General features: G+C 38.1%; 1 protein-coding gene across 2 annotated transcripts; it reads right to left on the minus strand.

The window, feature by feature from the left end:
* Nucleotide 1: 1 nt before the first annotated feature.
* Nucleotides 2–27,321, minus strand: APOO (apolipoprotein O). Of its 2 annotated transcripts, none has more exons than XM_057419717.1 (8): nucleotides 27,253–27,321; nucleotides 22,908–23,018; nucleotides 20,167–20,286; nucleotides 17,521–17,575; nucleotides 16,398–16,493; nucleotides 12,917–13,008; nucleotides 8,665–8,772; nucleotides 2–106 (listed from the first exon to the last, which is right to left on the minus strand). In XM_057419717.1, the coding sequence occupies exons 1-8, from the start codon at nucleotides 27,259–27,261 to the stop codon at nucleotides 41–43; spliced, it is 657 nt and encodes a 218-aa protein (XP_057275700.1). In that variant the 5' UTR covers nucleotides 27,262–27,321; the 3' UTR covers nucleotides 2–40. The 2 variants fall into 2 exon arrangements, with proteins under 2 accessions (XP_057275700.1, XP_057275701.1); XM_057419718.1 differs by lacking the exon at nucleotides 27,253–27,321 and adding an exon at nucleotides 24,836–24,859.
* Nucleotides 27,322–27,705: the final 384 nt, after the last annotated feature.

The following is a 27,705-nucleotide window of genomic DNA, read 5'->3' on the forward strand; positions in this document are numbered from 1 at the left end:
CTTTATCCTTTACCTGTTTGATACCAAGTGATCCAGTGTTCTACTTCTTGGCTCGCTCTTCATTTGAAGCATGGATTTCCAGGGGCTTGTCACCATCTGCATCACCCTTGAGGGAAAAGTACACATGAAATTTAAATTGATGCAACCCACAATTACTGTTTTTGCCAGAACAGAAACCCTCTTCAAAAGCTGAACCAAAAACTCCTTGCAGAGTCAAGTGGCTGATGAGACTATTTCAGTATAACATACTCAGATATGATCTTCTACAAAACGGTTTCTAGATTTTAGCCTTCCTGTAGTTAGCTGAGCAATTAAACCATTTGAAAGAACAAGTAGTTCAACAGAAATGTTTTAATTGACTCATTTTGCCTGCACTAATAACAGAGGATGAATTCCCACAGATTAACTGCTGTTTCGCATTCTCTGAATTCTGTTTGGATTTATACAATAGGTCTCTTTTAGTACATATCCTTTGAGAGAGTGTTCTCACACTTTCCCCGAAATAAATGATAAAGTCAAAGAATGAAAAGAAGCTTGTTAGAGCATCTGTCTATCTATTTGCCAAGTATGCTGTAACAAACAGGCATTTGATTATAGCTTTAAATAGATATAAATAAAAAAATAATACTTAAATGGCCACATATGGCTCAGAGACTGAAGCACATGATGTACAAGGACAGGCTGAGAGATGTGGGTCTGTTTAGCCTGGTGAAGACCAGACAAAGGGGGAACCTAATTGCTATCCACATTTCCTTAATGGCCATTTACATATTCAGAAGAGCTAGGCTCTTCCCAGGGTCTCACACCAAAAGGACAAGGAGCAAAGGACACAGGAGCATGGCAAAGTTCTATGAGATCTAAGGAGCAAAAAAAATGTAAATGTCTCACACTGCAGCAGGAGCACTGGAGATTTTGCAGAGAACTTTCTGAGCCTCCATCCTTGGAAATATTCAACCCTTGACTGCACAAGGCCCAAAACATCAGATCTAGCTTCAAAGCTGTCTCTGCTTTGAACAGGGGGGTTGGAGGAAGTGATCAGAGGTTGCACCCAGCTCCAATTATTCTTAAATTTTTACACATGAAAATTAAATAGCATTTTCTTTTTATCCAAAAATATAATTTTACCAATATGACTTAAATGTGATGGAAAACGTAACAAAAGAAGCCAGAAGAGAATGGAAAACAAATATTTTACAGGGTGGGTGAGATTTATGTCCCAGCACAAAGTAAACACTATGAATAAAGCACCGAGTCTGTGAGATCTTACATATGCTGTGCTGGGGATATAGACTCAATACATCAAGATTTAATTATGAAGATGATTCTTAGATTTCTATTTTAATACATGCCTGGCAAGATCTTCAGAAGATAATTCTTTTCAAACCCCATTTTGTTCTGATCACTACCCTGGATATTTCATAGTATAGGAAATCACACCCACAAACTACACCCACGGCACAATAATGATCCACTCCATAATTTTCCTGTACAGGAATATGTAAGTTATGACGTTTTACTACAATTTATAGTGAATAATCTGAGTCATGATGCCCCATTTTAAGGATTACTCAATCCTGAACAAATGAGCTAAAAATAAGTTGTTCACAGAGGGCTCCGTTTCTCCACTTGCTTGTCCTGTAAAAAGTAAACACGATCTGGGTGAGCTTCCTCCTCCCCTCTGCCTTTTTGACTGGAAAGCGGAAAAAGAACACCTAAACAACACATACAAAACCTACAGGAAAATAGTGGTCTTGCTCAGTTCCTTTGTTTCTGTGAGCTCAGTAGATCTCATCCAGGGCTTGTCTCACTACATGTATTAAACCCAAGTCATTTACCTGAAGCCACTGCTAAACTGCCATTCCTCATACAAACTCATTTACTGAATAAGCAATTAAGATGTTCTTTTGATGCCATCCACTGTATGTGCCCACAATGTAAAGAGTGAGCCCAGTGAGATCAATGAAGCAGCAATATGGGTAGCCAGAAAAGGATGTCTTTTGAGCTAGCATAGGAAATAAACGCACCTAATTTTACAACAAAGTGTCAAAGTCCTCTAGCCACACTCAGAACCAGAACCAGAAGCAAAAAATGTGTTTAGATCAATGACCCAGAAAACAGACCTACTCTGTGCCATGATGCCCTCTCATAATTAGAAGTAGGCACATATTCAAGACAGTCTTTCTATGTCCTGGCTCCACACAACTGCTCCATAACATGTCTGGGTGCCCAGAACAGTTCACACATCAAAGCTCCACTCCATAACAGAAGGGGAAACATTTTGCATCCTTATGCTTCTGACAGGTGTGACTGACAAGAAATCCCCCTAATGCATTCATTAGTAAAGTGTTCAATACACTGGGATTCCATAGGTTTAAAAATTATCAAAATCAAATCATTAATTGAAACTTCATACAATATTTCAACTAAGGCGACCCTACACACTGCTCTGTAAGGTTTCAGTACACCCCAACTTAGATACAGTATAGTATCTAACAGATACATTAAAGACCTAAACTTTAAACAACAAACTTAAAAATATTGCAATTATTTCTCTGAAAATTTTCCTTCCATACAGAGAAAAATGACTAAAAGCAAGCCAGCCTAATGTCAAAAACCCTGAATGTGCGGTGGCTTTTCTCACATTACATAATAGCCAAGTACAGAAATTAGCTTCTGATGCTGCCTTTGAAAATGTCTCGCAGATGGTCAGGTCCCTTTACACTAGCACCTAACCTTACAAATTATAACTCCAAAGGCAGGTATACATCACTCTCATGCTTATGGAAAACTCTTGCAAGGTAGAGTGGCCACCAGAAAACAACAGCAGTTGCAAAAGAAAAACAAAGGCTTGCCTAGACTCACAGATTAATAGTTTACTTTTTCTTCTGTCCTCTTTTGTTTGTAATATGTGCTTTGAATAAAGTGAACATCATTGGTTTATCTTATTCATCCTCCCCCAGTGAATCAGTAACTTATTCTCCTTTTATTTTAGTTGAGCTTTAACTTGACTCTCTCAGAAATACGAAGCACTTTCAAAAACATTACTCAGAGTTGCCCTTAAAAAGTCCAACTTGTCTTTCCCACCTCTAACATTTCAATTCACCACTGCCCAGAGCAAGGATCCAATCCAAGAGGCGCAATAATTTTTAAGAGGTTTACTCTGTTGTTGATCTTACTACCAAACAATAAAAGGAGAGCATATGACAGGGAACAGTGTGCCAGAGGAAGTTTAGACTAGATATTAGGGCAAATTTCTTCACGGAAAGGGTGACCAGGCACTGGAACAGGCTGCCCAGCAAAGTGGTGGAATTGCTATTCCTGGAAGCATTCAAAAACTATGTAGATGAGGCCCTCAGCAACATGATTAAGTGGTGATCTTGGCAGTCCTGGGATAACGGTTGGACTTGATGGTCTTGAAGTGTCTTTTCCCAACCTAGTTGATTCTATCATTCTATGATGACCAAAGTTTTGCTTGTTTGTTCAGAAGCTACCAAAGACAAGTCCCACAAGCACTTGCTGTGGAAAGAAGCTTTCTCAGCTGCTTATGTTGTTTTTTTAAAGGACGCTCAAAACACAAGTGACTTAAAAATATTCCTCTGAAGCACAATCTAAGTTTGCTACAGTCACAGTCTATGATGCTGACAGTAAAGCTCCACTGACACCACAGCTTCCACTAGAGCTTTCAGGTGGGAAAGTTCAGGTCCACAATTCCCCTGATGCTTGTTTGGAGAAAGTGCAGAAAACCAGCACCCAAAACTGAGCAGTCTTTGTGCCTGGAAGCACTCTGCCACCAGCTGGCACTTAAGAAAATACCCAGATGTAGCCACATAGATTTTTAATATTTATATCTTATGGGTATGATAAGCACATATATAGGTTATACATATATAAAAATATATTATTATTGGTAAGTCACAGATGGTTTCTATCAACAGACCAGGCAGGAATGAAAACCAAGCAGTAAGCCACAAGAGTTTCTCTCAATCTCTGGAGCTGTTTAAACAATGAAATGACAAGACAGTGGTGGGGGGAACCAAACCAAAACACAAACCCAACAGTTTCTGTAAGATATTATTATTGGTGGACTGAAGTGGGAAGAGCACACACATGAAGAAAGGAACAGGACCTGAAAAGGAGGGTGATTTTAGAGCTCTAGTGCTGTTCTGCTTTTCCACATTTCGGCCACTTGAGTAAAAACAACAGGTACCCAGTTCAAGTGTCAGGGGAACTGAGAGAATCCAGCAGAGCTGAAAGGACAGCAGAAGTCTTTGAGTGGTATAAAGACAAGACAAAGTGAGAACTAACTGAAGAAAATTGTTTTTCTATGTGCTTCAGTACATTATTAGCTCACTGTCTGGAACAAAAACTGGGTTTACGTGATTTGGTGATGTAACACATGGTCTTACCACTTGAAGACAAAGTCGTATTATAACAAGAGCTCATAACCCTACAGAACAATGCAACAGCACAAATTACAGAATCAGAAGAGGAAGGGCAAAAGATCTGCAAAAATATCAAATGAGCTGACTGATGAAAGGACCAGATTTGTTAGATATTTATATGTAGTATGTATTGCACTGAAATACTGGCTCTGAAATACTTATTTTTAAGCAGTTCTCTGTAAATAAGTTATTATCCTTTGTACAGAAAACTACAGTCCTTCTGTTTATGCTGCTGCACAAAATCCTCAAGCTGCTTTGGTTTGTCCATCCCTCTGACCTAAGGACAGGTATTAAAGCTGCCAAACTCAGACAGTATTAAAGAGAGACTGAGGGGTGAGGGGGGGAAGAGGAGAAACTGCAATTTACTGGCCTAACATTTCAGCTAATTCAACACTTTTGTAGGCAGTAGGAGGCAAGCGCAGAAGAAACAAAACGTAGAAAAAGATCTTGAATGAATGATGATACTGGGCAAAGGGACCAGTTATTCACATAGACTACCTTGAAGGCAGTGCAGAGCATTAGCCTTCTTAACTGCAAAACCCCATTAATGAAAGTTTGATGTCACGTAACGCTCCTCAGAAGGGTTTCAAACACATCATTCTAAAAAACTGCATAAAATCACTGGTTGGTATGATTCTCTAAAAATTCTGTACACTAAGTTTAAGATCAACAAGGTTTGAGGGACACATCTTCCATTTCACTGTCACTTCCCCTGAGATTTACAACCTGATAATAGAAACATTAACACTAATTCCACTGATTTTTGTGAAATTAATTCTTGTGAGTAAAGATCACTCAATCAAACAAAAGATTTTCAGAACATAAAACCCTTTAAATATACCTGGCCTCCCAACAAGATGGCTACATTTCTACTTCTTCCCCCAGGTAGAGGAGAAGGTAGGAAAAAGTTGCCCTTTATATTGAGATAAAGTATAAAGAAGCTGAATAACTACTACTGTTGTCCCTTATTAGGAAAATGTTTCATCCTTCTGGAAATGAGAGATGTGAACACTGATTTTTATTAATGGTACTTGTGTAGTTTTAGCAGAGGGCTTTCATCGCGACATCCTGAAGAGCTGGCTCCTTCAAAAAGCCAGCTGCAGGATACCAGAATGCTATATACTGTGAACAGCATATTCAAAACCTTATCAGACTGACTTGCTGCATGGAGGAGCTCCAGCCACAGTGTTTTGAAATGCAGGTCCTGGAATTCGTCTTTCTTGGCAGAACTTCTATGTCAGTTGATGTGACCTCAATTTGGCACAGGTTTTTGTTTCATAAAACTTTCAGAAAATTAACATACCACATCTATTTCAATGACATATTGCTGCACAAACATGAAATTATGCACAGCTGTGGTACCTATGACTACCAAATTATGAGCAATGTAACAAATTAACAAAAGCCAAGAAGAGCCACCCGTATCTTGCTTGACTATTTGCAAGAATCCTTTGTGTAGCAACAGGAAAATGATAATATGAATGTCACAAAACAAACAAACAAAAAGAACAGTTGCTCTGGCACAGCTTCACCGAAGGGGTTACATATGCTGTAACAACAACTCAAGAATAACATTTATATTTGTCTTTACTAGTTAAGGAATCTAGCTGCCTAGTACTACAAGAAATATACATACAAAACCAACTCAATTCTTCCACAAGGCTACCAAAAATTCTCAAATACTTATTTATATTGCTTCACTGCTGCAGATTGAAGGAAGTTTCAGAGCAGACTTTTTCTATTAGAGATATTTGTCAGTGCATGTTCTAGTGATTTCTAAAGCATGAGACTTTTGACAACTGCTGTTCAGCCTCTCCAGACACCAGGGAGACAAAAACCCTCTCTTTAATAGCTTCAGAGGACAAAACCAATGAGGCTGTAGGTTGTATGCTCCAGTTGTAAAGGATCATTGAACATCTGAAACACAGGCAATTTCATCAAGTGCATAGTGCTTCTTCATCTGAGTCACAGGATTTCTGTATTTTACCTTAATCCATCAAGTTAAATGGCAAGTTAACACTAACGATACCTGAACTTCAGGAGAAAACCATTCAATGGCATTTTGCTCCTTCGTACAAGTATCATATTTTGGCAAGTAAGGGGTGTGATTTAAAGATTCTGGAAGGAGGAAGAGAAAGAAGTCTGTTTACTTAGTGGTCTCTGCAGTTTTGCCTGTCGTTTGTTTTTTTGCTGAGGTAGCAAGTGCTTGCATAAGCCTTACAATAAGATGAAAGCTTCAAAAGTTTTTGCCTTCCAATAACAACCATGTGTTTCCCTTTGAAAGCCTGGGACACAAAAACATAAAAAGCTCAGCTAATTTTTACTGATGCTGTCAGTTTGTCTTTCTGAAATATTTTAATGTTGCCTATTTTTTGTGATACTTCTTGGCAGCCTAGGTTTTAGGAAAAGTACAGTACAATTAACTAGCCTTTGTTTATTCAAAGAGCTATACAAGTGCAGTTACTGAAGCACTCAGGGCCAATACAGGATGAGCATTCACTGATGAAAGTCTCCACTCTCATAAAACTCAGCAACTGAATTGAGCATTTCTCCAACCCAGTTTGTTTGGAACTAGTCCCACACCTAGACCTACCTAGGGAACTTGGTCTCATACCTTCAGTCTGTTCAAGCAGAACTGCCTCCCCAAAACATCTCAGTGGCTGTTCCCTTCACATCTTAGGCCTGTGGGTTGAATATGCCATATTGTGCTCAGATATGACTTCTGGATTACAATAAAGTGTGAACTATTACCAGCTGTGAGTTATGGCTCAATCAGGACATCCACAGCAAAAGACTAAGACTTTTAACCTCAACCATTCAGTGGTTTTATGTAGGAATATGTATATCATATTTTAAAAATCTAATATAAATTCTTAATATACACTACTTTAACACACAAACATAAGCAAATAGTTAGATACCAATACAGACACTAACTCAAAACCAAGTAACGTACACTGAATAATATTACTTAAATGTAGTGCAACTACTCTGTTGACTATAAATCAACTATGGAAGAGCATGGCTGTCGAGATCCTGAGATTTAAAGTAACTAAAGGCACAGATGCCTTAAAACAGTGGTATAGTATAAGCATGGGCCACAGGAGTGCTGCCAGAAAAAAAACAAAAGTCTTCCCTTCTCTAGTGAAGTAGGCAGGGAAATCCTGCTGTATCATTGATGCTTTGTAGAGGGAATAAGGAAAGCTGCTCTGTTCTAAAACAGAAAATAAGCATGCAGACATTCACTTAGTTGTGTTAACAACGTTAATTCAAAAATGCTGTTTAAAGAAACCTCAGTGCTTGCCAAACTCTGGAAAACAAAGTCACTATGTTAGCATTTGTTCTGTCATCAGATGCAGGCATTTCTAAGGCAAGACATCAGCCTGCTTAGTGTAACAAAGAACAGAAATGCCAGACCAAAATAAAACAAACAAAAAAATCATGTGAATGTTAGCCCTACTCCTCATATAATGTTTAACAACTGGAAATATAGAAAGCAGAAACTTTCAGCAGCAACTGTGCCTGGCATATCACCAGGATGACCGGTTCAAGGCAGATTCAAAAGAAACCCAGTATTTTATTGGCAGTCTTCTGGATAAGAACCAATTAAACCAAAGATTCCTAAAATACAGCTGTAAGTATTAGACCAAACAGCTAGTTATTTATGACTAAATCCCCAAGAACTGCATATCCCTATAAACTGCTGGGTTTATGACTAGATAGTAACGTTTAACAGAGCAGCACACAATGGCATCATCATGCCAGAGCAAATATTCATAAATATTCAGAGAAAAAAAACCAAAAAGGGAGTAAATTGCAAACAAGAGTCTATTTTCTCTTTTTCAAATAGGAGATATGCAATGAAAAAAGAAAAAATTATTTCAGATTTTATGGATCTTGTTATCAAATTACTTTGTAAAGAAAAGTTTGGGGTTTTTAAATTCATCAAGACCCTCAGTGCCTGATCCTTCACACTACAACTGCAATAATCCCAACTTTCTTATTAAACACTTAGTAGATCATACTAAAGAAAACTTCCAAACAGCGTATCTGAATGTTTAACTTGAAATAAGCTTAATAATTTTCCACAGCTTAGAGAGAGAGAATGAAATCTCTGTCTGAAATAAAAGCTGAATCAGAGTGGAAAAACCCCTACTATTGCTCAATATTATTTTCCTGAAAATGCTACAAAATTCAGACTTCTCTGTCTGAGACTTCTTACCTTACCACTTTTTTCCACAGATTTCTTCTTCTTAGGATTATCCTTCCAAAGAGATTCTACAGCAATATATCCCTGAAGACTCCAGTCATACAGCTGCGTACCAGCAACCTTTGAAACAAAAGGTATCAGAAAGCACAAACTTAATAATCTGGTAAATACTATCTTGCTTCTTATTTAAGTAGAAGAAGACTCAAAATACAAGATCTTTAACATCCTCCTGTTAAGGCTCAAGGTGTACAGCATTAATAAATATCTTGAAAACAAATGACACATGAGGAATAAGACGACCCAATTTGCTAAAAAAACCTGTTTGAAGACTAACTGAAAATACAGCTGTATAAAAAAGGGGTGGAATGATGGTACACAGAAACAATTCTGTTTTTCTTAGCAGTCAACGTTCTACAGACTTAACATACACAAATTATTTCTTAATTTGACCATACTAATTTTAAAGACAATGCCAAACCTGCTTATTTTGTCACTAGATTGCAGCTTCACATTCTCCCTGTTTTGGGAGAACAGTGAGAGTACTCCTTTGTTTCTTTTCATTTACTATTTAGAATAAATTTGCTGATAGATGGCTGTAACAAATAACCAGCTATCACCTCACAAATCAGAAGACAGCTAGAAAAAATGGTGTTTGCTGTATTACACCAACAAGAAATTTTATGACTAGAAGGATCCCAAAGTCTAATAAAAGAGTACCTCCTACCTCTTATATGATACGAGACTGTAATATTCACAGCATCCTTTAAAACTCAAGATGTTAAGACTCTTACAACTTCAGACTCAGGTCAGTACTCACTTTCATATCACTCTTTATTTATAAGAACAGCAAAAATGGAGATTGTGCCCAACTAGAGAGCTATTAAATTAAAAACTTATAAAATCAAGAAATAAGAATATCACCCGATTTTCCACAGCAGGCAAAGCTGGAAAACCAGGACTATGAGAAAAGAGCATGCATAAATGGTGTTTCTGAAACAGCTCCTGAATGAGGTTTTTCAATTTCTTTCAGTCTCCAACAATTTGCTGCTCAGAGATTTCCTGAGACAGAGGTGATTTCTATGTGTATAACAATGCTGAAGAATCTCCCTCCTAAGAACTTGCTGCACTTCCTCTTGAACTCCATGCAAAGTTTTAGATCCACAACATCCTGTGCCAAGTAGTTCACTGCTGGGCACACATGGACTGAAAAATAACCACAATAAAGGGGGGTGGGGGGGTTGTCTGTAATATGACTGAGGACACAGCTAGCAACATAAAATGAGAAACATTTTTCAGTCCTGGTAGGTTTGTACTGCTTAAACCACTGGTCACACTATCTCCTCAGATGAGTCATAGGCTCATCTGACTTTCAAAACTAGTCTGTTGAAGTACTGAAAAACACAGCTCAAGATAGACTGTAAGCTGCAAATTCAAGTCAACAGGAACGGAGCCAGGCAATTTTTATAACTACTCAATGCTCCCTATGGATCAGAACTACAGTTAGCAATTCTTTATCTACATTGCATACTGGGAAACCAAGAATCTGCTGGCTTTTCTACATTTCTATTGTGAAATTGCATTATGACTACTCTGTTAACAAGCATTTCATTCTGCAGTAAACATGGATCAAGGGAGCCCAACTCCTTCTGTCCCACTCTCAGTTCCTGTAATTATATCATGCTGTCAGTTGCGCAAGTACAACCAACGTATGCTGCATGGACTGAACTGGGCAAGGGATGAGATGTAGGTTCCAGAGACATAGAAGTAATTTAGTTTGTTAACAAAGAAATAAACTTATGTATTAGGGAGCTTTTCTTTCTTTCAAGAAAAGGGTAAGCATAACACACATTACTTTAGGAAATTTCAGAATTTCTAGTAACAAAGAACAAAAACTAATTCTAACAGTTAAGACACTGATGTAAGTAATTTCATAATGAAGTTTTTTTCCAGATGGGAGATAAGCCACAGTTGATAGAAAAATATTTAAATATATTATGATTAGCTGGAAAGCAATACAGCTCCAGAACACTATTTAAAGTTCCACTAGAAAATACATTTCAGTATTAAATTCAGTTCCCTTACCACATATAACATCTGACCACTTGTTCAAAGTTAAACAAATTGAAGTAATACTAGCAGTAAGGAAATAAATCCCTTACAAATTTGTGATTTATAAGAATGATTACTAAAGCAGAAAAAAATAGTCTGTACATTTCTTCTATCTCTAGTTAGAGGAGCAGTGTCTGAAAACCATTACCAATTATGATCTGTTACTGTGACTTCACTTAGCAACTCATACATTTTAATTGAAAGAAAAAGGTTTTCTTCCAGAGAGACTCAGCAAGTGTTGTACCTTAACTACAAATATATTTTACTGTGTTTATTTCCAGCTCTCCAATGGACAGTCTTTAATAAAGATCAGAAGTAAAAAACAAAAACCACACACAAAAAACAAAACCAAAACACAGGAAAACTTGGTCTTCTAAAGTATGTTCAAAATTGAAAGATTACAAAATGAAGCAGTGATGAAATACTCAAGTGTGGAAAAAAAAAAGTACATAATACAGAGAATTAAAAAAAAATAATACAAGTTTAGTTCCAGAATATTTCCTATACGGTTCTATTAATTTGGCAAGTGAGCTCTGCAATGTAGGCATCCCTTTCTAGGCTTTCATTTTATGAAAGGCCTATGAAACATTACACAATAATTACTAGAGAGGAAAGTGCTTCCAATTTGAGATTAAAACATAAAAATCATGAATAGTAAGACCTGACATGCTTAAAATTTTGCTTCTTCAAAGAAAAGTGTGAGAGCAATTAGAGGAACCAAAACAGTATTTAAGATATCACTCTCTCCACAGAAATTTCCAAACTCTTACATCCAGTGTCCTAACCAAGTCAACAAAGCTAAACCTATTGGAACCAAGTTTCAGGCTCATGGTCTCATATCAGATGTTTTGTTACAGTCAGAATAAGAACTGTGAATTAATCAAAGGGCAATCACGCACTTCAAAGTTTTCATAAAATAAACAAAGAATTGTGAAGCTGTTTGTAGCAAATCCACAGTTAAGACTGAACCAAGCTTCTATAAAAACGATAACATCAGTTTGAACAACCTTCAATCACTTTCCACTTCATTGTTTAGAAGGCAGCTAGAATTTTAATACACAGTTTCCATCAGAAATGTCTCAGCTTCTTCATTTTTGATGGTTCAGTTTTGGGGTTTTTTTCCTCTGCTACTTGCATAATTTTCACTCCCTGAGAACAAGTCAGCAGAACTGTATTTAGAGCATCCGAATCCTGGAAGCACTAAAAAAACATTCCATCAAAGACAAGGGTATCTCAGTGCTGGCAGAGTTCAAAAACAGTGCTTTTGACTCCTTCCTACATCAATAACCTTTCAGTTTTCAAAGAACATCATATGTTCTTGAGAATGTCGTATTTACACCCTGACATCTGTGTCATTCACAAGTCATCAACAACCAGATAGGCAATTTACCAAAGCCTGAAATATAAAATATTTCTGACACACCAAATTACATGCACTGTGAGTGGTTAAAAGTTGTATTTGAAAACGAATGTGGTGGAGAACTGAGGAACTGCTAGTACAACTCAGTGTGGACAGCAAGGCACATGAACTGAGATCAGAGGGGGCTGTAAGCAAATTGCCTGGTCTTTTTGGTTCTGTCACAGGAAATCCACTTCAGAAACTTTGTTTCTTATGTGCCTGAAACAATGCATAAACAGGAAAGGCATCAAATGAGCAGCAGAATCCTTATCTCATTCCAGAATGTGCATGCTATCTTAAAACTCTACCCAACAAAAAGCAGAAAACATCAACGTTTATCTCAAAAAGTTGTTCCTATGATTTTGCTGGAGTGTCCCTCCCCTTTTTTTATTTCTTCCTTTCTTTCACACCCTGCTGTCATTTGCTTTCAAGATTTCAAGTTTCCTTAATACTGTAAGTAAACATGCAAACTGTACTTACTAAGCATATTTATGTTAATTTATAATTACTTGACATTATAGATTCAGAAAGAAAATCATGTTCCTCAAAAAGAAGAAACTACTACAGACGTTAGAAAAGTCACTGAAAGAAACAGAACATCTGACCGTCTTTCCAGTCTAGACTGCGTGTTCTTTGACGAAGTAACCACTGTCTTAAGTGCCAAGCACACTGATGTGGCTTTCAAAAATGGATTACCAGTTAATCTGAAGCTAGGAGGCAAAAAACACTTCTCCAAAAAAAGGTATCATCACTGACCTTTGCAATAGCAACCGCTTGCTGAGGGTAATATATGGAGGTACCAATACCCATGAGACCCGCAGGATACACTAGCTTCTTTACTTTTGAGCCTGTTTCATGAAAAAAAAAAAACAAAAACTTTGTTAGAGTATATGTTAACTATGACAGCCAAATGGTCCTAACCTTTTACTTATAATCAAAACAATTTTATTAAATACAGCTTATCATATTTTCTGCTCAGTGATAACTGGTTTCTTAAGAAAGATGATTACTCTGATGAGTTATTATTCTTTTACCCTTCATAAAAGAATAATTTTATTAACATATTTCCATAATGAAAAGTACCTTACAACTCTATTTACTGTAGGAATACATAATTTATTTCATACTGAGGTAGAACATTGAATAATGAAATAAAAGCCACACTTAAAGAGATATTTAAGAGAATTATACCGATACTCCTTTCTAAACTAAAAGGAAAAACTCAGGCACAAAAAAGGTTAGGATACCATTCTTTTGATACATCAAGCAGAACAAGAGACATTCCAATACAAACTTTCTAAGTTACTTTGACTCACAAATACTGATTTTCCCACAACTGCTCTTATAAGTAATTTGTCTTGATTCACTATGGCAATTTGCAAAGCATTTGAAATTACTTTTAAAGTACTTCCAATTATGTGCATGCTTATTGCTCAGTCCCCAACTAAATTTTGAACATTTTAATCAATTTGAATTTCTATTCAATCATACAAGTCTAAAATAATTTAACTGTCTGGAAAGTTCATCCTCTTATTACAGCTGGGCACAGGTTGCGTATCCTGGCTGGCCACTAACAACAAGCATCACTATCAGTCACGGGGCATGCTGCAGTTTATCCAGTCAGAAAGGAACATATAAGGGAGCAGGTGAAGGAGAAAAGCAAATAGTACAGGAGAAAAGAGGTCACAGATCAGGAGTCAGGACACAATGGTTCTGTTCCTCACAGAACAACCTGTTCTATATGTGAAGCCATATGCACATCCAATAAAGGAATAAAGAATTTTGAAGAGGAAATGCATATTAGAAATGTTTCCACTAACATATGCTCATAATGAGATGAGAAATTTCACAATAAACAAGAGACATCTATAAAACGATGTTGCTAGTCTTGTGAAGAAGGAATCTGGTATCAATCAGCTATAAGAAAGCACAGAAAAGGTAAACTTCATTGCATCTTTACAACCAGGAAAATTCCAATTCTTTTGTAGTTTCTGGGAATGAGTAAATCTTCCTTAGTGATAGCTTATCAGTGTGCCTATAGTATCACTTTCAGAGTAAATGTAACAGTTGGAGACACTAATGCCTACCAGCAGGCTGCTACTTGCCGGAGATGCCCATTAGAGGATGTTTAATACCTGAAGTTTAGGAATACTCTCATATCTATTTCAGTGCTACTCAACAAGGTGCTTCCTTCCTCCCCCCATGTGACCTGTTATTTCCCATAACCTGCTCAAGTGATAACCACTGGCGGTTCTAATGGATGCTCAAAGTGGAATCAAGGGAGACGTAACAACACAACAGCCAAGGGCTAATTTAAGCAATGCACTCACTTAACTGCAGTGCTGGTCAATACCTGACTCACAAAAAATCTGGAATAAACTAACTTCTGTAGTTGGTATGCAAATATGACTAAGTCAATCACAAGTAGAGAGCAGTCCAAGAGCCCTCTGAGTTCTGGGCAGCAGCAGGCTGCATGACAAGATCTCCCTTCAAGTAGAGACACTTCTCAAGGTTACGCCTGCTGTAGAGATCCTTAGTCCTCAATACTGAGAGATTCCTTACCATAACAGGTCCTTGGTAAGTGACTAATAGCTTGCTAAAGTTTGTAAGCTTCACTAAGATTACATTTTGGGCTGATTTTGCACATATAAATCTTTAGGCACACACTGTTGACCAAGTCAGGTACTAGAACTGGATCTACCTGCACCTAGACTCCTCTGAGTAGGAGTTTAGAAAACAAAGGGGTCCTTTCTGAACCTTGTGACTCCGAGGTCTCCCTGACACATCTGATTTACCCTGTCCTCTATGCAGTATACATTATAATCAAGCGTACTTTGCCACTGAACCTTACTGAATCACTGTTGCATTTACTACCAAACTTCGTTAAATTGCCATTTGGTACCAATAAACACATTGCTTCCTCTGTCTTACAAGTGTGCATCACAAGGTTAGAACAAGCCATCTTCAATGTTACTTTAAACCAAGCTGTATGGCTACATAACATTAACGTGATTAAACTCCGACTATCGTACTTTCTACTTAGTGGGCAGCTGTATCTTCAAGTGTTATAGCCAGACCTGGAAGATTTTATCTATACAATCTCTAAAGTGAGACCAAGGAGGGAAGAGGATACTTGGTTCTAGTTTTCTGTAGCATCAAAATTTAAGGTCACTTCCTTTTATTGTTTGGATACTCTCTGGAAATATCAGTAGTGGAAACCAGACAAAATATATATATTTTATATTTGTTATACATATATATATAACCAGACAAAAAGTTTTAAATTATGGCTCTCATTCTAAAAGATTTACAAATCAGACATTAGTATTATGAGGGATTTTTATTAAACTTGGGACCCTGCAATCTTTCAGATCCATACTCAAGACTGCACTCCACTCCCCCTCCTGTTTTGTTACAATTGTAAAGGCTGGAAGTTGCTTTCGTTCATGATCATGTTGCTCAAGATAGCAGAGATTTGAAAAGTTCAAATGTGTGAAGTTGGAGACCTTGATTGTAATTTTTAAAAAAATACTGCTTTCATCATCCTCACTGGAAAACTGAGTATTTTGAGATGGGCATGTATTTACAGAATGCTTTCTGTTTCTACATAGCCAAGCACACACTTCTAAGTTTGTTCAACATGTACAGGCCCCAAAAAAGTGTATTTCTACCCAAAGCAAGTCCCACTGGTATTTAAATTATAGAATTTTATAGTTCCATTCTCTACAAGTCTTCTTTTTGTGTTACTTCATTTCACTGTATTAAGAATATCTCAATGCAAATACAAAACGCTTTTCCACAATTAACATTTCTATGAAAACATGAATGTATTAATTTCTTCAAGTAGCGTGATGAAGTTAACTGTATCACTTTTCTATAGCACAAAATGTGCATGTACTTACAGTGTAATCAGTTCACAAGTGTTTTTGCTGAGTATCACCATACGCAGCAGTTCTGTGCCTGGGTAAACAATACTTTGAAGGAACTTGAATATACAACTAATTGTAAATGTATCATAGTTCAGAAACCTCTGTATTTTACCATAATTTATTCCTTTGTAGTCTGATGGTTATGAAACACCTTTTACTTGAAGTTTCTTTATAATTGGAAGAACATTGTAGAAACATGCTTGTACAGCTAAGTCAGATCTCACAATTAAAAATTAGTATCCCAAACCCCACAAGTAAATTACTTATCTAAAATCAAAACATAAGCAGTTCAAAAGGTTCCCACTTACCTCTAGCAAGAAACAATCCAATAATTCCAGCGAAACCTATCACACCAAGCCTTGGATAAAATCCAGCAGGGGGGTTTTGGAGAAATTCATAGCCCTCTGAAAAGGAGTCAGAAAGAAGTGCTTTAATGTAATGTGAAAGTGGGTTTTTGATAAGGAATCATCAATACATGCTGGCAATTGTTACAAAACAAAAGAGTTATCAAAACACTTTTAACTATTATGCAAATTTAAAATTTGCTGGCATAAAATTCAAAGCCTTTGAGATCTTCTCAGTGACACATGAATGAAACTGAAGATCATATTGTATTTACCAATTTTCATAGAAGCCTTTGCTCCTGGGCCATCTGTTTTGTTTTGCTCTTTTGCATCTCAATTGTGTCTTTTTCAAATTAGTGATAAAAAAAAGCTTTGCAAAATGGATTCTTACATTTACATGTTAACAAGAATTAGTTTCAATAAAACACTGTACAAAACACAAATCACAGAACAGAGAAAAGACACAGCCTAAACAAAGCTCACTCCAAGATGGGAGTCTGATGGGTGAATGGAACAGTAGGTAAAATCTTCCGTACAAAGGAGTTCAAAAGACTGAGACTCTTAAGTTTAAGGAAAAGAGGTGCAGTATCTGAATGAGCTCTAGATAGCATCCAGGCTTAGTCCTGACAAGCCTAAGGATGACAATATCCTTCCAAAACAAGAAAAAAAAAAACAAATTATTTTTGATTAATTCAAAATTCCTCAGAGATCCAAGGAAGTAAACCAAAACAAAAGGGCTAAACGTTACAAATGAAAGACCTAATGCTTCTGACAACTAATAAACACTGAGGAAGTTTCAGTTCCTAGGCTGGGCCAAGCAAATGGCTGGGGATAAATGGTGAGGGTTTTTTTCCCTCGTTTTTCTGCATATTGATCAACAGAGATGCATGTCTCAGATTTTAATTTGTTAGAAATATAGTGTTATTATGACCTACAAAGGTAATTTAAACCAATAATACAGTGCAAATAGTCCTAAATGCATTAGAAATTATATCTAGAATGATGCTTACTGGAACTCCCTTTTAACAGAAGATACAGTACAGTCCTGCATTTTAAATTACTAATTAAGAAAACTAAACTGATTTACCTCTACCATGCTCAACAGCTTTTTCTAATTTGGGCATAGCTTGGGCATAAAGATCCTAAAAAAAGAGAAAACAACAGTAAATAGATACCAAGTGAGTAAAATATTTACTAAAGATTGTAACTGACCTGATGAATAGAAAAAGCGTTGGGTCCCTAAAATAACTTCTTTTTATTCCCACTTCCACCCTTCATTTAGAGCGCTATGCTTGCTCAATGTTATGTTTGGCATAACTTACAGCTTTTTCTCTAAGCAGTCTTTGCACACAGGTGAAATACAATGCCTCAAAACACAGAAGTCAAATTCAGTATTTCATCAAGCTCCTGATCACGTAGCAAAAACTGAGGATTATCTCAGGTTTCTCAGTGTGTATAGAGAAAAATATCACAAAAATACTTCAGCTGATGCAAAGAAAGGAAGTACAACTCCTTCACAGCACTTCACAGGAGTACACAACTCATTCTGCAAGGTGATAAATTCCACTTGCAAGAGATTGGGCCAACAAAATTTCAGATCTAAAATCAAGACCTTAGGCCAACAAAATAGCATTTTGGAAGTGACTTGGTAAACAAGATGTCTGCACAAAATAAATCAACAGCACTGCATCGACCTCACAAACTAGTTTTAGATTTATTTCAGACTGAAAATACGCAGGAAGTGGTGATAGAATTCACATTGCCTTTTTAAAAAGTAAAAAAAAGAGTTCTCAAGAAGAACAATGTTGCTAATTCTCATTATGCTGACAATCCTTCAAAAAGATACTGTAAGACTGTGTCAGTCAGGGAACAAATTCATAAGGCTGTATGCCCAAAGCTAAAGTGGAGAATGATCTTACTACACAAGTTGAGCTGTATCTGTGGAGAAATGAAAGCATTTGTTCAGGATACTGCATGGGGATATCATCTGTAGAACTTTCATTTCTTCACTGGCAAGAGTGACTCAGAGTCAAAAAAAAAAAAAAGCTAGCATGTGGCATAATATAACTCTAGATGGATGCTGGGCAATGAAAAAGGAACATGGTCTAAAGACCCCAGAGACTGAGTCTGATGATCTGTCACAGCTCACACATGACTGGCTCATTTCTACACCTGCGTTTTGAGCTGACTTTCCACTACAGCTAAGAAAGCAATTTTGAAAAAATAAAATGGACATACTAACATAACCAATTTTATTCACATTATCCTGGGTTATGTTTTTAATTTTAAAGATAACCAAGATGCACCTAAAATATTATTTTCTTTAATACAGCAGGGGGCAGGGTTGGTGTTAAGCCAAAACTACCTCTGACTAGAGCTAAGCAAGAAAGATGACCCCAAACCCATAAAGTTTACATGCCCACTTCATAAAATGAGTCAGTAAACCACTGCCAGGAAATGGTTTGTTGTGTGTGAGGCAGAAGAGCACATCTTATGTAAATGATCACCACACAGACAAAAAATTAAGCAAATAAGAAGACAACAGGCCAGCGAGAGACAAAGCACTGTTCAAAGCTTACCTGCAGCCAGTCCAACTGGGCAACTAACACTGACTCAAATTTCATTCCCAGTTACAGTTACCGCAGGCGACCAAGGAGAGCCCACGCATTTAGGAAATGAGAGCTCTAACTATTCTATGGAAAAATCCCCCTTCCGCTTCAAAACTGAAGTTACTGCTCCTGCTGGTGGCACTTCAGAGACACATGGCTATGCTGAGTAACCCTGGGTTTTCTGATAAAATGTTTCAGTACTGTTAGAAGTTAGTACTACAACACAGACCCTTTCTACTTTTCTAGGCAGAACACCACCCTGATCTGAACAGCTTAGTTTTTTTACGGAGAACTGGAAAACCAGCTTGCAGCTGAAGAAAACAACTCACAACAGCAAGGATGCCCTTGTTTCAAAAGTAGGCCTCAATATCTGCTGGGTCAGCAAAGAAACAAGAAAGCCATCATGCGAGTCTGCAATATAATACCAGTAATTTAGACCCTGATTACAAAGATCTTGATTTTTCTCTCTGCTCCAGAGACTATTTTAGTATTTTGTGACTTCTGAGAATAAACACGGTACCTAATAAAATATGTAAGAAAGTTCTGGGGTAAGGTCTGGGAGCTAGGTTTGCCACTACTAGTGACCTGGGATTTTCTCTCTTCCAGAGAGCCATATTCCTTCCCTCAACATTCCAGTTCAGCAAATATTGATTTATTTTCTGCAAAACTGTGTTTTGTTACAGTTGTAGCAAGGACAACTCGGTACTACTGCTCCAAAACACACTGCCTGATAATTTAAGGCCTTCTCTTTGACCATGGAAAATGCAAATTTAATCACTCTCTTGTCTTCCTGAGTGGCAGGCCAGTACCTAACTCCAGATATTCCTAGATATCTTTAAGCTTGAAGTTTATTTCAGATAACAATTCTAACCTTTAGTTAATTTTAATTCTTTTGGATACAAGATACAAAAAGCACAGGTTCAGTTCAGCAAATCAGTGGAAAGAAATAACTGGGTTTGTGTGAGGAGGGGCTAAATATTATGACCCAAACTCTGGAAACTTTTAAGTAATGCAGCATTTTAGAAAATTAATTCTGTTGCTAAGAAAAAAAAAAAAAAATAAATCCCATCTGAACTCTTACCCTGAACTGAACCACTACCAGAAGTGATATAAACCCATTATACCTGACACCAGGCTGTATATGGCTCCATAACATGCCGTAAATGTGAAACCCCCTCTTCCAATTGGGTTTGTGGATTCTCCACATATTTAGTCTCACAAGCTGGAGAGGAGTAGAGTGACAGCTGTAAATATTAGCAAACAAGAGGTTAAAAAACAAAGGTGTAATTGTATAAGTAGGTCTTCAGGGCATAAACAGTCTAACCAGAAAACACCTAACACAGCGCTTACTACATAAACAATGCACAATAAAAATTCGGGCACAGCTGTGAGACAACCATTATGAGCAAAGTTTAATTATATACTATGATGAAGATGACTTCTAACTGCTATGCAATTCATCCACGGCTGCTGTATGATCCAAGTCACAGGTTATAAATTAATATTAAACGAGTTTAATAAGAACACAAAACATAATTGTGAAAAATGCTTCTGGTCTTCATCAGCACTTCTGGGTTTTCAGTTAACATGCTAAATGTACTAGAAATCGCAATCGATCATTTTCTATATTTGCACAAGCCATCATTAAGGAGTTTAAGTAGCTTCTAACAAAGGTAACATCCGATATAAATCTGCCTGTTTGTTACTGAGCAGGAAAATGGTAGGACATCCTAATGCTGCAGTCATTAACCACATCAGCAACTGACAGCATTAATAGCACCATGGGGCTAAACGAATAGGAACTGTGACATCCACCCGAAGACCAATGGGCATCTTCACATAATAAATACTAAACCACCATATTTAGGGTTTAGCGTAACAACGTATTTATTACAGTTACCTAAATATATTTAAAATTGTATTGCATTTAAAAATAGACCAAAGTCTATACTGTTGAAGATCAACAGCAAAGTTTGGATCAAAACAAAACCGGTTAAAATTCCTAGCAGTTTATCACAGAATGGTTTATGTTGGAAGGGACCTTAAAGCTCATGGGCAGGGGGACACCTTCCACTAGACCAGGTTGCTCAAAGCCCCATCCACAGCTTCTCTGGGCAGCTTGTTCCACCCTCATAGTAACGAATTTTTTCCTGATATCTAATCTAAATTTCCTCTGTCAGTTTAAAGCTATTCCCCCTTCTCCTGTCCCTACATGCCCTTACTAAAAGGCCCTTTCCAGCTTTTTTGCAGGCCCTCTTTAGGAACTTGAAGGCTGCTATACTGATGTTTAGCATAAAGAGCTTGTATTTTATACCACATTTAGTAGTTTATTATAAACTGATTGTTTACCCATATAGTTGCATCGAAGTGTGGCTAGCCCTCTTTCCAGGGTAAGCTGGAAAACATCTGTACCTCTGTCACAATTAAAAAAGCTGCTAATCATAACAAAATATATGACAGAGAATCTGTCAAATAATTTCATAGCTCGTGCAGCTGGATTTCCCATGCTATTTTGAACAACAGGCACTTTAATTCTCACTTCCCTAGGAAATCCGGTCATCCCTGGCAATTATATTCACAATCAGTTTAACTTTGATCCTGTTACACAACATAAAAGCCATGTCTGGCATGAAGACAGAAGCATCAGAGATAAGGAAATTCCCATATATTTTATGAAACTAGACCGCTGACAGAGATCCAAACTCACATAGTCTGTGAATGGTAAGAAAGGCAGCCAAAACTCCAGGGCTTGCACATTCTGCTTTGCTGAAGTTGATGGACAAGCCAATTATTCAGCACATATGTAACTTGAAACTGTTGCCTCACTACTGACTCATGCCAGTGGTGGTATAGGCACGCGACAGCCCTACCTAAGCTTACTTCACTGGGGTGAAGCCAAGAGACCGCTTCAACTACTGATCCTGTCATATTAGGCCACTGAACTGACCATTCAGACACATCCCAAAGACCTGAGTGTACATTCAGTTTCACTGCTCATGTAACAACACTTCAGCTTGGGTTGAAGTACTTAAAATTTTTAAAAAACTGCAGACTCTCATAGATATACAGCTGTATTTAGTTATGAACTACAATATTTATTGTATTGTTTAATGTTGGAGACTGTTAAAAGCCTATGCAACAATGCTGAGTCTCTAGTTTGACAGGGTGCTATAAAGTTCCAGTTGCGATATAGCCAAGATATTTGTAACATCTTAGAGAAATAATAAAGTAACAGGGTTTTATTATCACTACTTATTGTATTTGTTGTTGCTTAGGTTTGAATGCTGTAAAGAAAGAAAACCTTAGGCTACTATATCTGATTCAAAGCACAGCCAAACAAGAATTTTTTAGAAATAAAACCTAAAACCTTGTGATTTTCAGTTTTACAGGAGAACATATATGAAGTTTTATTAGAATGTGCCAACAGTACTTGTAATAAAAAAAAATATATGGTGTTAACCTGGATAAAAAAGCCAACCAAACAAAAAAACCCCTGTGGATGTGAAATAAGACCACAAGTAAATCTACAAACATCAAAAGGCAATTTTGGCATGAAGAACAGAAATCTTTAATGTAAATATCTTTACACTAAAAAAAAAAAGATATGAAAAAATATCTTGCACACAAACAAGCCTGATGCTATCAAACAGAGGGCATGAAATGCAACCCTCAGGTAAAAGAAGCAAAACTCTATAGACATCTCCAATACCAAAAACTGAGAAGCTGTTTTAAAGGCAAGAGTACAAAAGGTGAAGAGCTGCACCCAAATGCTTTCACACATCAAAATACAACATCTTTCAAAACTCCACTGATATTTCCATAGAGACAGAAGAGAGCACTGGGGCTCTAACCTCCTGGCTCTTACCTCCTCAGTTTTCAGCAACTCCTTTTTGGAAGTCTCTTTCTCTGAAGCAGCAGCATAAACCTGGATAGAGAACAAGCTCAGGCCAACAGGGGTAGCCCCCAGCCGAATTATCTGGAAACATTACAGGAAGACATGAAAATAATTAAATTCAAACAAAATGGCAACATGTTTGAACACATCAATTTAGACAACGTTCATGTTCCCACATATGGTAATAAGTGATATATTAAGATGCTTAGGAGTTCAGAGAAATGGGAGTCTGTGGTACACAACCTTAATGCCTTCAGGGCACCCAAGTGATAACACCTAAATTGCTCGAATGGTACTTGTAAAAGCCTAAAGCTAAAGGAGACAGCAGATACGAAAGCTAATCTCATCAGTTTTCATCTCACAGAAACATCTTCTGTCTTGTCTCACTTGAAATATGATTTTCATCAGCTTTCTCTGTATAGATACTAACAACGTTATATTCATAATTTAAGCAACATTGTGAATGTCCATAGTTGGAACCCAGAAGTGCAGCATCTAGAGTTAGGAAATAAATGAGACTTACACTTGAAACTATCAGAACATAATTACTGTTCTCTAGGAATTTTAGGAATGTCTTCTACTTTTCTGTGAAAAAGATGAACTACAGTTCATCGTGACAGATGCTTCACTGCTTTTGAACACAACAGATTCAATCCAGTCACACAACATAGCCAGCATGAGTAAGGTGGATATCATTCTTCCAGTACTCAGGGCTTACGCCAAATTGTGTTTCTTAACAAGAGAGACTGTTTTAACTTAAAAAACAAAAGATAAAAATCTTAGCTGTGTAGTGAATCAAGAATGTACAGAAAGCATCTTCCAACACACACACATCCTTATTAACAGCAGTGTTTAACTCAAGAAACAGCAGCTCAAATGGGTAACCTTTAAATCTCTCATTTCTGTTACTGCTCAGACAAAGCGTGGAGTCACAACAGCCTGTGTTTTGTTGTGTCAGCTTACGGCATGAGTATCCGACATGAGGTCTACAGGATACAGCACGAGTTTTAACAGCCTGTGGCCACCAAAGTGGAGCAGTGTGGCTGTGCTGGTGGCCTCAGTTCCCAGAAGTCCTGCTGCTCATCCTGCCCTAGCTCTGGTGGCTGGACACTTCCACCACGAGGCAATTCACCTCACCAATTTGGCAAAAGATTAATCCTGAAAGAGAAGCAGAGAGCTTTCTGTGGGCTTAGTAATTGAACTCACACATGAAAGAGGCTGACAAGCACCAGAGGAACTGTGTGGCCAGGAAAGGGGATGAAAAAGGAGAAGGCAGCAAGCCCTCTTCCTTTTCAGAAATAGTAAGGGTACATTACATTGACCTAGCCGCTTGTGAAACTGAATCCTTGGTCAAACCAATACATCCTTCATGCTGTTATGATGATTACTGACCTATCCACAGGACAATTACTCATAAATTTTGTTTCTGTCCACTGCAGAACTGTTACAAAATAGCTTTAAAGTTATCCAGACTGCTTATTCTGTACAGATCAGTACTTGTAGCTTTAATTTCTTCCACTGCTTTGCAGATGGAATATTTATTAAACATAACCAAGACACTCCTCAAACTCAAAATTAGACTACAATTGTCAAACTTCCTGAAAATCTTCATTTATGTGTGGTGAAACAGCACACAAGAACTAGGTCATAGGGTTGCTTTTCAGAAAGACATAAGGAATCTGATGGATCAGAAGGTACAGAAAAACTTGCTTAAAATTGAAGTTTTTCCTTATTTGAATTTATGGACTCATTATTACAACACCACAATGAAACATCACAATGACAAGATCAGCTGTTTCACAGCCAAGAAAGACATGAATGATCTTTAATAGTGTTTGCTTAAACAAAGACTTTTCACATACTTTTATTACCAAGATAAAAACATGAACACCACTAACCATTAATAGCTGTAGAATCTATTTCCTCAATCTTTCTTTTTTTTTCCAGTGCAAAACTGAAAACGCAGAAATCTAAATGCATTTTCATTCTGAAAAATATTTTCAAACAGTGTAAACAGTGCTACATGCCACCAGCAGAAAAAGTAAATCCAAATGCTTTAAATATTTGAGATATTTACATAAAAGATGCAAACAGCAGAGCTGAAGAACAGAAGCACCTTGGTTTCACAAACAAATCAGTGATCACAGAACAACTTGGACCAAACACATCAACTGTTCATACTACCAAAATACTGATGCAAAGACATTTTCCCAAGGTTCCATATTTACATTTTAAACAAAAGAAAATTAACCACTAAAAGTGCAAGATGAATCTCTCCTTAATGTTCTGTTTAAGCTATGTTGCACTGGTCCGCTGCATCAGCTAAGTTAAGGACAGATAGAACCACTACAAAAGCACTACATAAATGCACACACTGAAAGATTTATTTGGTAGTATTGGTAGTATTTGGTAGTAAAGATTAACTGTTCTGCTTTTCGTTTCCAAGACTCACTTTGGGATCTCATTTCTTAGTTCCATCTTAACCATGCATTACTAAACACACTGGTTCAGTAAAAAACCTTGCCTGAGTCTGCCCGTCTTACAGCTGTGCAGCTGTACCAAAAAAGAGCTGACTTTCCTTTCTCTAGGCAATATTCTTCATTTACTTTAATAAAGATAAGGAATTTGTTCCTTTCTCTAGTTGAAGAATTCACCTTCATCTGTAGACATCAGATCACTTGTAAGCAAAATCTGAAGGTTGGAGGGAAAAAGACTATCGTATTTCATCTTCTATTGTTTTGCTTCACTGTCTTCCTCAAATTTCTTGATTCTTAACTAAAAAATGCCTCTGGGAAGAAGAAATCCCATATTTATTGTCAATACAAATGGGAATGGAGAGCTAAAGATTAACCAGAACTTGTCTTTTTCCCTCTTGCCTGTGGCTTCTCAGTTCACTTGTTACTGTTACTGTCACCCTGTCAAAACCAGAGAAAGGAAGAACAAAAGGAAAACAAGTCCCTAATCACACTTCTGTGAAGGCTGATATTTGTCCTAATGTATGAAGCTGCTTCATTTTTCTCTTTTTCTTTTCTTCCTTCTCTCAACCCCAACTAAAATAACAAAATCCCAGAACTCAGACTCTTGATCCCTCCTGTTCCCTTAAGGACAGTTATCAAGGACAAGAAGCCTCCTTCCCCTTTTGCTTTAGAGGTAAAAAAACAGGTTGGCCTGAAACACTGAAATCTGCTTAACCTCAATGGCTGTATAAAAGCAGTAATATTATACTCAGTACCTAAATCCACAGGTTCACACATAATGCCTTTAATGACAATTCAGTATTGCTTATGGAATTATCAACTCTGAGATAAAATCCCTACGTACATTCAGCAATTGTCGCAACATTAATATATATAAAAAGATTAAGTTGTGGCAAAAGACTGCTCAACATATCAATACACTGACATATTATCAATATCCGCCAAAAAAAAAAAAAAAAAGGAATTAATTCCAAGAATCAAGCATCATCAGTTTCAATATGACTTAAAAATACACCTTGCTTTTACCCTGAGGGGAGATCTCAGGCTGCTCTCACCAGAGACAAAGATTTTTGAGACAACTACCTGACTTAAATCCAGGGCAGCCACCTTACTCCTTTCCACAGATGTAGCTAACAACCCTCACTTCAGAGACTTTGAAGCCAGTCACAGCTGTTACGAATCCAGTAACATTAACTACAGCTCCATGCCGCCATATCCGAGAATTAACTTTAAATAACGAAATGAGGCCTCCATGTGTGCCTTTTTGTGCAACAGGGCCGGGGTACGCAGTTTTGAAATGTTAAAATGAGAGACCCTGTAGCTGCCACGAGTAAATCCAATCGCTTGTGGAAGTCACACACAAAACACCCGGGGCACGGCTGCCGCCTGATAATATGGATTTTAGGACGGTTTTAGACAGAACGCGAAACAATTCGCCAACCGAGTGACCAAAACCCGCCTTAAAGCGGGCGGCAGGAGGAACAAGGGTTCCTCCGGGCCGGAGCCCCCCACGCCCCGGATGCCGCCTCAGCGCGGGACCTCCGGCCGCGCTCCCGCATCGCCCCCTGCCGGCCTCTCTTCGCCTCGCCACGCCAGGCAAGGCCACCTCCAGAGCCATAGCCTGACGGCATCGCCTCTACCTCATCGCCGCCGCGGCAACTGGCATGTCCGGCCGCAAGGCCCGAGGCCGAGGAGGCGCCGAGGCCTGAAGGAAGAGGCCGCTGCTTGCCTCCACCGGGGCAGGGCCGGGCGGCGGGGAGCCCCGCCTGTGGAGGGGGGAGGCGGACGAACGGGCGAGGAACAGCAACGGACTGCGACGAGGGCAACGGTTTCCTCACCTTGAACATGGCGGCGCCGAGCGGGCGGTAACCACCAGCCACGTCGCTGGACTATGACGTCGAAGGAAAGGAACCCACGGGAGAGGCGGGACCGCTTGAATGAGACCAGGCAGCCGGCTCGGCCCCGCCCACCGGCGGCGCAGTAACCTGGCAACACTGAGGGGGCGGGGCCATGTGGCGCGGGGTAGGGGGGCCGCCCCTCAGCGCCGGCAGCGGCTGCCGAGTGGGGAAAGAGTGGGGATAAAAGTGTAGGAGCGGGTCTGAGGAATGGTGGCCTTAATAAAGGACCTCTCCTATGGAGACAGGTTGAGAGAGTTGGGCTTGTTCAACCTGGAGAAGGCTCTGGGGAGACCTTAGAGCAGCTTCCAGTACCTAAAAGGGGTTACAAGCAAGCTGGAGGGACTTTTGACAAGGGCACGTAGTGGGATAGGACAAGGAAGAACAGCTTTAAAC

Source organism: Pezoporus wallicus, unplaced genomic scaffold (assembly GCF_028554395.1).
Source record: "Pezoporus wallicus isolate ANWC-B61680 ecotype Strahan unplaced genomic scaffold, APGP_CSIRO_Pwel_v1 contig_5767, whole genome shotgun sequence".
NCBI lineage: Eukaryota > Metazoa > Chordata > Aves > Psittaciformes > Psittacidae > Pezoporus > Pezoporus wallicus.

What these genes read in the sequence shown, in the direction of transcription:
- APOO (XM_057419717.1), bottom strand. An exon ending in AAGCGGTTGCTATTGCAAAG is followed by an intron (nt 8,773 to 12,916) that starts GTCAGTGATGAT and finishes TTTGTTTCAAAG; the next exon opens with GTTGCTGGTACGCAGCTGTA. An exon ending in CTGTGGAAAAAAGTGGTAAG is followed by an intron (nt 107 to 8,664) that starts GTAAGAAGTCTC and finishes TTTTCCCTCAAG; the next exon opens with GGTGATGCAGATGGTGACAA.